The 10,957-nt window shown below is 30.8% G+C and overlaps 1 protein-coding gene across 1 annotated transcript; it reads left to right on the top strand.

Moving 5' to 3' along the window:
* The first annotated feature begins 5,814 nt into the window (after positions 1-5,814).
* LOC113386214 lies at positions 5,815-8,042 on the top strand. The gene is made up of 2 exons (XM_026624008.1): positions 5,815-6,052; positions 7,735-8,042. The coding sequence occupies exons 1-2, from the start codon at positions 5,815-5,817 to the stop codon at positions 8,040-8,042; spliced, it is 546 nt and encodes a 181-aa protein (XP_026479793.1).
* The last annotated feature ends 2,915 nt before the right edge of the window (positions 8,043-10,957 follow it).

Raw genomic sequence — 10,957 nt, 5'->3', positions numbered from 1 at the left:
CGACTTTCTTACCTAAATTGCTCATTAATATATTTGTAAGTATACACATAATACACTGTAGCAGAATAGTCACGAACATTTTGTACATTAATTATATAAATTGTAGCTGCTAGAAAGTTTTCACTGTCACTCCGCAATAATGGGTACATAATAAAGAAGTGACCTAATTTATTTAAATATTTACTGTAGTCACGGCGAATAATTTCGAAGCAATTTAACTTTTGCCGTTCGACCGTTATAAAGTAAATAGTGGAATGTGGGCAGAATATATTTGGAATTGAAATTGTTCAAGAAAAATACAATAGTAAAATGGTAGTGAAAGCATATTGATAAGTGGATACTTAAATAATATAATAAGTTGGCCTTATAATAACTTGACCTATCTACCCATCTCGGCCAGCATTAACTGCAAGCAAGTATTTGTTATTAGTCAAATTTTGTACCATATGTTCTACTAGTTTCATACAATGTATGCAGAATTAATTAAACTATATTGCAGAGTATTGTATTTTCCATCAAAATCTCTCGCAAATAATTAGCAACTAATATCATTGTACCTTCAACGTAAATGCCAACTTCCTTAAATGCCAAGCGCTCTACTACGTCTCAACTATTCAACCCGCGCAGTACTTCTTGGTCAGAGCTTAATTTAGCCTTGTTGCATATTCCATATCATATAATCCGCCTCCAATGAATATAATATAGCCATCATACAAACATTAAAAGCCCTCCCAAACTCCAAAACTCAACTTCAGAATTCAACGTCCATCGTCCAGCACATCACATCAGAATTTGCGGTACAAATACCATAATATATAATCTCCTAGATCAGAGTATGGCAACTTATGGCTCGGTGGAATTATGTTTGCAATTTTCGATACATTTTGAAGTTACTCTAGATAAATTAGCTATATACCGTTTGTTTAATAATTTAATTTCATTTATACAAGATCCTTATGTTATTGTGTTTATACAAGATCCTTATGAGTTTGAATTATATTTCTAAATGGTCACCAGTGTCTATATGTGTATTTATTAATTCATATCAATAGAAAACTATTTCAAATTTATACCCCTGATTGATTGCCAACCCCTGTATTAGTTTTTCTATATCTACTTTGAAGCAAAGTGAGTTTGTAATACGTGCAATGAGTGCAATTAAGTTTTGTTAGACTTTAAAATATTGTATGGTAAAAAATTAGAATTTTATCTATAAAACTTGTTTCCTTACTCTGATGACAAATTTATAAGAGTATCTAATCCTTCTGGCTTTAATATTGGCAATTTAATATTAAATGGTGCGAAAGCTAAAAATTCATCAATTCCTCCAAAGGAACGTTTGTGAGCTTTAAAGCTCGTTGTTAGGTGCATTCAGCCATACACAATTATCACGTTATTACATGCAGTTTCTAGCATGTATTTGTATTTCTCAAAAGTTTCGACATGTATGTGTGTTTCTCCGGATAGATTTTGTACAAATAGAGGAAACTAGGTAAAATGTCGCACCTTTATTTTATTTACAAAAGTTACGCGTATGATTTTGAGAGAGCGTAAGCATATGAATGGAAAGGGTTAAGTATTGAATAGTAATAATAAATGTGTATAAATTTAAGAAAAATTTTTGCAGGCTAACCCATATCCCGAAATGTCATTGTACCTAATTGAATGTGAAAAATTAATTGAAACATTTTTTCAAGAAAACAAAGAATTTTTAGTTCAGGTTCAGGTTCATGGCATTCTCATAAATTGCCTTCAGCAAAATAAATAATAATAATAATTCATATAGGCTTTGATAAAATCTATTCACTTAAAATCACGAGTTATGAACCTCAATTATCAAATGCATCTGTGACATTTACCCCCGGCTTCTCCTACATAATTCTACAGACTCCTCTTGCAATAGTTGTGCGTTGCAAATCTGCTCTGAGTAGTACAAAACTCTCTCAAATGTTCTGTTCACAGTACACAGTACACATGTATCTGAGAACATTCTGAACTGTATACGAAAGCCTTTGTCACTGCACATATGCTTAAATGCGGTTATGTGTATGAATCTATTTACGTGCACGCCAACTTTGATACGAGTATTTGACATCGAGTGAACCAATTTCGGCGTGTTACGTACAGTTGGATAATAATTGAAATAATTAAATAGTTGGAGAAACCTGGGCTGTAGGTATCTAAAACTAGGTTAATTTTTATAAATTTTCTCTTATAAAACACTCATAAAAAGTTATAGGGGAAAGTCCACTAGTGGCGGACACCTAAGGTTATTTATAAATAAATCAAAAAATATTTGACAAAATGTTTATTAAATTATGATTTATGTTAGATAAAGTTAGAATTCAAACTAAATTAACAAAACCGCAATCTTTGCTAAAAATTAATTATTACTATCAATCAAACTTTGGTATCAAAAAATATGATTTTAAACAGTGGCACCTAGTACCGGACATTTCAAAATAATCTGCTTTGATCACATATGTAGCCATCTCCACACTCTGGAATGTCTACAAATGTGTCTTTGACAAATATTCTTAGATATTGCAAAAAAGTCACTATTTATCCACCCTTTTGACTGGGTCAGACCGATGCTTTCAGCTGATGTATTCGCCATAACCTTTTCATTGTTCGACTAGGAAATACGAAAAATGGGAGTGACCATTAGCACTCATTCAGAACAAAATTAAATAATTAGAATAAATTTAATATGCTTTTACAAGAAATATCTATATAATATCTATAAGGGACGACTTAATGTCCGGTGGCACCTACTAAAATTGGTTAAAAGATCTAATAATATTCTACCATTTCATAACAATCAAGTGCAACTTTTATCTTTGCATACCACTCAAATGTAAATGCATAAATGTGCTAGAATTACTTCCATTGATATTTAGGTGACGCCGTGATTTTGCGCCTAAAACAGAAAAGGGTTGCTCTCGCCGTGGCCGTGTGCGTCACAGGCGAGGCTTGGCGCGTGATCCTATACCTGTGTGCCCCCGCGCCCCTTTTACTTGTATTTTGAAATGAAAAGATTTATACTTGCTTAAATAATACGTGTTAAATACAGTGTCCGATACTTGGTGCCCTCCGGCGTTACGGGACTTCCCCCTATGTATCAAAAGGGGAAACTTGGTCAACAAAATTTCTAACTCTCTAACTCTTTCAACTTCCCTTAGGAACGTGTATTGTAATTGTCCAAAAAATGAAAATGAAACGAAGGTTTCTGAGCATTTGTGCAAATATTGGAGGAAATGTATGTGTATGTGTGTGTGCGTATGTTTGTATGTATGGTTGGATACAATTTTTTGTGCACGATTTTGAGCGCACGGATCAACAGATTTGAATCATTCCATTCCTACTAATGGGGAGACGTGCTGATTAGTTTTTGGCAAAGGCAGATCCAGCCAACATTTTGGCATATATCAGAACAAGTTGATGTATGTGTGTTTGTGTGAAGACAATATTTTGTCGACGATTTCTGCTCCAAAATAGTTAAAATTTTCATTATAATTTCAAATAAAGTTAATTTTGTTATTTACAAAATGTAGATAATTAAAGAAAGTCTCATCTCTAAAGTATCATCAACTTGATATAATTGTGTAATTAATGATATGGATTTCGGTCAATTTAACTGATCACAAAATGGTTTTAATAAATTGAACCAATTTATTTCAGAATCTAAATTAAATGGAATTCAATTGGAATTGCTGTTTAGTTAAGACTCCGGTAGTCGAGTGTTTGCCAGCTACAATATTAACCTGGAACGCAAATATTGATATTAGCAAGTAATTTCGTACTTACATACGTCGATATTAATATTATACAACGGACCGTGATAACATATTTGCGGCCTCATACAAACTTTGTTAGCAGTTCATACATAAATTAGATTTGCTTATCACTTCAATGAATTTGTTGCCTAACATCTTGTTGATTCATTTTGCTTCGGTAAATCTAAATAATAATAATTTATCATAAATTCTTTTTTTTTTCTTTTTATTCATCATTATCTATTCATTAATTATAACTATATAATTGTATAAAATATTGTCTTTTTCTTCAGACCCTTGGTTTTCAGAAGACAACCCAACAATTGATTTATCCGCGTTTGATTAATTTTTATTATTAGAATTTACTTAATACTGTTTATATTTGTCTGGCTTGATGCAGCAATTTCAGAAATATCCCATTTTTACTAATTACAGAATAGACGTTCATCCTAACCAACTAGCATATCATTTATACCAGGAAGGGGCCTACGGTCCAAGCTTAAAAGGAAAATACCCGGAGACCTAATATGTTTAGTTAACTATAATACTTTACTACATTTTATTGTTTTTTTTTTCTTTTGTTTTTAGTTTTTTTTATTATCATATTAGCTCTAGTAGATATGCCACTGGAGGTATCTAGTAATTTGTAAACAACTAATTGTAAACAACTAGCCAGCATTCTCTGCTAAATGTAATTATATATATATATATATATATATATATATATATACACAAATTGCTAAATAAAATTAAAAGTGAAAAAAAAAATGTATCACCTACTTGATATCAAAATGGACCTATAGTAACCCTAACCATTAAGCTAAGAAAAGCTATTACTTTCTCAATAAAATATCAATCTATTCTTATACGGAATTAGATCATAAAATTAGGTTGGTCAATAATCAAAATATAGCAAAATCTATGAATAAACTGCAATCCAATTTGTTTGATTATAAAATTGCATTTCTGTGGCCTATTATAAAATACTTATAACTTTCTCCAAAGTTTTCTCGCTATAAATAAAAGTTCCCAAACTTTTTTGTGTAATATACATCAGAAATTTCCAATACAAATATCAACACAAAAGCAAAAAACAAGTATTTACAAAAAAGTTTCCACGTCTAGTAATGAGCAAACACTCCTAATTATCCATATAAATGCACAAAAAACATATGTACTAATTCTGACAAAAATTCCGATATTTAGCATAATTCGAAATTCCGAATGTAAATATTTTCTTTCAACCGAAATATACAAATTCATACAATTCTATGGTTTTAACTTTTGTCCGAGTCAACAGAGTAATTTTTGTTAGAGGGGCAATTAGTATAATTTCATCATCTTGTTACACTTGTTCAAGTATTTATATGTCTTTTGAAAACATGTTTTTTGACATTTTATTTGCTGACGTAAGAGAATATTAAAAATTTATGAAATTGTATTCGCAAGTAAAACGTTTTATTTACGTCTGAAGAAAAAATGAATATTAATAAGCTGATCCTTAGAATTTACTAGGTCCTTAGAATGTACTTATTAACTTCCCGTAGGGTAAGTTATTGTAATGGGCCGAGAATCGAAACTGGAAATTTTTACATTTCTCGACGTTTTGAAGGTTTCAGAACATTTTGGCATACCTCAGAAAAAATGGATGTGTGTGTGTATGTATGTATGGATACAAATTTCCAGTCACGTTTTGGGGCGCACACGAATGTAAGTAGGAATTTTCAAGGAATTTACTTCAAAATATATAATAAAAAATATAAGATTTAAGAAGTACAGTGATTGCGATATGATTACGATTTAGATCATTGGAAATATGTATTCTCTCACCAACTCAATCATTTGTGATAAATATACCTTAATCAAAGGCAGCTAAACTGGAGATGAGCGAAAAAAAAACAAGTGCCAAATATTCTATTATTACCATCGCAACAGGCTTTTATTGCAAAACAAAAGGCAGTAATACATTTGAAGCTCGTAAAAGTAATAATTTATAAATTTCATCAATTTTCGTAATTATTTGCCGACCATCGCAAAAATGCTCAGTTGTAGACAACTGACCAAACTTCAAGAGTTAGCGAAGTTAGTTCAACTCGAACGGAATGTAATTCTAAAACGGAATTACTACAATAGAGGAATCATTGGAAATAGAGAAGTTGTGGGCTATGGTCTTAACGGAAGTTACAGTTACTACGAGAGCACTATGTTTCCCTTCCCTGCAGTCAGATGGATGGAAAACACACCTGAAATAATGGCTTTGCGCGAGAAGGAGAAAGGTATTCGTGAAATTGTTTCTATTGTAAATGTCATGTTAGGAGGATGGGTCATAGAACAGTGCTTTATGTTTATGTCAGGGAATTCTATTTGAAACTTTTCATGTTTTCTCAACGTTTCAAGTCATTCTGAATCGTTTGTCACCAAATTTGGGAAGTGCTTGTATGTGAGCAAAAATGTGGCCTTCAAGAATGTTGGCCCAAAAATGGCTGCACTGATTTCAATTTTGAACTAGTGGTGCATGGCATCGTGCCTTAAGCCAAATTGCTGGAACTTTCCGTACCGACCACTAAATTATTAAATAAAAAAATTGCAAAACAAAGAAATAGATTTTTGAGAATTTAGAATTTTTAGAAAAATTTGTTTGGTATTTAGATTTTTTTGTATTTCGATTTTTTTCTTAATTTTTAACATTTTTTTTAAACAATATCGCTGCATAGCTGACTTGGAGTCGAAATATCAAAGCGCGTAAGCTCTGCGTAGTCGTCTAACATGTAAACATTGATACGGAACCCATATAAATGTACACAAAATTTGTACTTATTATTCTAATCTTTATAACATATCTGATAATACAATGTACATATGTCCAATGTAAATGTACATTTTTTACTGCAAATGACATTATTTTTTACTTTTTTTATTGGATCTCCGGAGACGCTGGACCTGCCTTTACACAAATTTTACCAGTTGTTCATTTCGTCAATACAAGTAATAAATACAATAAATCGGATGCTCCATTATCTCAAAAACAAAAATACTATTTTTGGCACTTTTGGCTAGACCTGTTTTTCTCAAAACCTAATCAGCACGTCTCCTTATCAGTAGTAATCAAATCTTTTTTGAATTATTCAAATCGGTTGATCCGTATTCGCCAAATCATCGACAAAAATTTGTATCCGTACACACACACATACAACACAGTTTTTGAGTGATCGGATCATCCGATTAGATTAATTCAAAAAAACTTTTGCTTGTGTATACGGTGTGTAAAAAATGGTTTTACAAAAAAATTCGTAGTTTTGAAAATTTTCCAAAAAATTTCAAAATTTTCAAAAAAAAAAGTTTCAAAAAACTCAAATTTTGTAAATTTTTTATTTTGAAAAGTCTAAATTTTGAAAAATTTGAAAAGCACTTCCCAAATTTGGTGACAAACGATTCAGAATGACTTGAAACGTTGAGAAAACATGAAAAGTTTCAAATAGAATTCCCTGACATAAACATAAAGCACTGTTCTATGAAAAATATCAAAATTAAAAAAAAAACAATTCTTACAAAAATTTGGGAGTGTTTCGAAATAAAAAAAAATCGATTTTTCCGTAAAAAATTCCAAAATATATCGAACATTTAAAAAATTTCACAATTATCAAAAAAATCTAATTTGAAAAAAAAAAAAAGAAATTTCTTGTAATCATACACATAAGTTGTTTTTAGAATACGCTTGTCGCCCAATAAACACATATAAATTTACAGTATGTATTTATAATAAATAGTCTATTTGAAATTATTTAAAACAATTATTGATTATTTTCATCCCCCGAATTTTTAATTACGGTACGGGAAGTTCCAGCAATTTTCCTTAAGTCACGATGCCATACACCACTACCAGAACATTAATTTTGGTCAATAAATGTATAGTAATTGTATCTCTATAATAAATATTAATCGTTTCCTTTTCTATTAGGAGATTGGCGTAAGATGACAGTGGAAGAAAAGAAAGCTCTATACCGAGCCAGTTTCCGTCAAACATTTGCCGAAATGGACGCTCCTACTGGCGAGTGGAAAATCGTTTTTGGTATGGCTTTCTTTTTGCTGGGATTGGGATTCTGGTTTGCTGTTGTCATCTTTAACACGGCTAGAACTCCTTTACCCGAAACTTTGACTGACCCTGTTAGAAGAGAGCATATTTTGAGAAGGATGATCGATCTTAGAATGAATCCTATCGATGGACTTTCCTCGAAATGGGATTACGAAAATGATCGCTGGAAGTAAATAGAGAGTGGGAATTTGGTTTAGTGAGGGCTGGTTGGAGACGTCATATAGAACAATTCTAAAATCAATAACTGATAATAATAATTCTAAATGTATAATAAAAATAACTTATCATCCAAACTCGTTATATAGTATATGCTAAGCCTATGCTTGGGCTGATTAAAAATATTTTTGGAATTAAAAATATGTTACAATAAACTATTCTATAAATATTAACTAAGTAGCTATAAAAATCCTTTATGACGTCTTTAACTGGTCAAATAGTTATGTATTTAAATGTTAGAAGTTTTTATTTGTAACTTGCAGATTTCAGTTCAGTATTTAAAATTTATCACGTGTGAAAGTTGTAACAACCGAATGTAATCAGTAATTGTAATACGTTGAGTAAATATATGTAATATGCTTAGTTGAAAAAATGTGCTTTTTGAATAATTTTCAGGAATTTTTCTAGTTCTTCAATTGGTACTTACACTTTACCAACAGTAATGCTTGATTACAAGCAATGTAAATAAGTAAATTGTAAAAAAATGCAGCTAAAATATTCAATCATTCAAAAGTTTTATTTTTTTCTTATCTAATCTAGTAAACAACGTAAAACCACCTAAAATTATAATTATTTAATAACTTATAAGATCAAAAACATGTTTTTGAAATATACATAAATACCAGGATAATTTTAGCAGGATGATGAAATCGCGTTAATTTCCCTTCTCACAATATTTGTTTTGTTGACTCGAAAAAAAGTTGATTATATAATAATCAATGAGATGAGACTCTTGGTTTTTATTTTTAAATTCACATTCCCCATGTGTTTAAACTTGTATTTTTCTATTTTAAATTTTTGTCAAAGCCAGAATTGGTAAAAAAAACCCGACCATTTGAGTTGAAAAGTTCACGATTTAAGTGCGATGTGACTGCGAACGAACGTGCCGGTGTGATATACGTCCAATTTGTTCGTTTCTTGCAGATGACATATGACCAACTCATATGACTAATATTAGACGATTTATCATCTCACATGCACACGATATAACATTACACTGTGACTATATCTTTTAGAACAAGGAATGCACGAACGTTTTTCTCATTTCAATATAGACTTCGAAATACTTGAAAACAAACGTTGAGATATAGACAAGTTACATGAACTTCCCGATATATTTAAATAATCGACTTAAACAAAAAAAAAATTCTGAGTGATTAAAAGTGTTACGAGTGGATTTATCACAAATCATTGAAAACGAACGAACACTCTATTGTTATACCAAGTGAATCGTCTAATTGTAATTTTAACAAACGTCAAAAAAACTACTCATTTTCTCAGATGAATTTTTGAAATTAAACTACTTGTCGTAAGGCAGTAATATTTCAGTAAGTTCTATAAGACCATGATATATATCGCCAGAAAAAGTTCCATAAAATCGGCTTAAATTTTTTTTTCAACAGTTAATTACAAGAAAACGGCTCGATAGATTTTCATCCAAAACTAATCAGTATCATTCCCAACTAATAACAGTTTTTGATTTTTTAAAATCGATTCGGTAGTATGAGCTTAAATGTAGACGAAATATTTAACATTTTTTTCCAAATTACAAAGAAACTGTTTGGCAGATAGTCGCTCTGATACTGACAAGCGATAGTCCTCATCGAGATACATCGAATGGCTTTTAAATTTTTGAAATCGGTTCAGCCGTTTTTGAGAAAACGTCGTTTTACGGCAAAAAATCTGTTCACATACACACGCACACACACTTACTTTTTCCAAATTTGATCTCATTCGATTCAGAATGGCTTGAAACGTCGAGAAAACATAAAATTAGTAAATGGGATTTTTTTATGAAAACAAACTTCTCCTTCGGGAAGTCAATAATAAAAATAATAAATGCCTAAACAACGATTTCTGAAACCTGGGTAAACTTTTCATCAGTTCTATATTTATTTCGCATAAGAATATGTACACCTCATACGTACCCACGTATGAAACAACAAGATATATCATTTTCCATTTAAAAAAGGTATGTATATATTCTACACAATGGTTCTAAGTGAATATATTTTTGGTATAGCATGTTGGATTTGTTTTATAAATGATGAATGAACAGAATATTCTGAATTCACGGAAGACAGAGAATAAAATACATACAGAGAATAAAAAATCAATATTTGTATTATAAATCGTATGCCATCATAAATAAAAGATATTTTTTGGATTTTAATTTCAAATTTGTTATATCATGGCACGATCCAGAAATGTGTCTTAGAGAACAATCGCATACCTCACTAATTAATTTGATATTTATACAGAACCCACAGCTAACAAATTGTACTTGCAATTCACTGTATTTTTTCTATTATCCTTAAAATAAATCTATATAAATTACAACGTCCGATCTTGCGCGCGGTAGGATTACAGCAATCGGGCCGGTGGAGCGATCCATATTCCGTCGCGGTTTGTCATTGTCGTCCTTATTTTTCCGCGAGGACTCTGATCACAGGATCAAATGACTGACACAGCATCCGTCCGTTTGTTATTATGGCCGAGATGCAATTTGTCAAATGTCAACGATATTTTGTAACAATGTAAATTGTTCGCTTACTCGTATCGTGTTTCTGTTCGCGAAACAAATTTAACACCATGGAAACAAAGGCGGTTGGTTATATTGAAATTAGAGATATTTTCAATTAATCGTATTGGTAATAAAATATTATATTTTCTTATAAATTGAATGTTATTAGTTCGTCCACAATTTTGTGCAATTTATACCAGATATTTAATAGTAAGTCAACTTTAGTCATTGTATGCAAAAATTGCATGTCTAAATGCAAAAACTTACAAAATTATTAGCAACAACTAAAGAATTCATTTATCAAAACGTGTTATATATTGGTTTTCAAACTAACCTACTGCCAATAAA

Source organism: Ctenocephalides felis, unplaced genomic scaffold (genome assembly GCF_003426905.1).
Source record: "Ctenocephalides felis isolate EL2017-DRISC unplaced genomic scaffold, ASM342690v1 CF-g0.4_SCAFFOLD_03571, whole genome shotgun sequence".
Taxonomy (NCBI): Eukaryota; Metazoa; Arthropoda; class Insecta; order Siphonaptera; family Pulicidae; genus Ctenocephalides; species Ctenocephalides felis.
The sequence above is the reverse complement of the archived record's forward strand: the minus strand, read 5'-3'. Positions and strand labels throughout refer to the sequence as shown.

Excerpts from the sequence above, each read along its gene's own strand:
- LOC113386214 (XM_026624008.1), top strand. The coding sequence starts at position 5,815 with ATGCTCAGTTGTAGACAACTGACCAAACTTCAAGAGTTAGCGAAGTTA. Across the intron at positions 6,053-7,734 it reads TTTGCGCGAGAAGGAGAAAG|GAGATTGGCGTAAGATGACA; the intron begins GTATTCGTGAAA and ends CTTTTCTATTAG.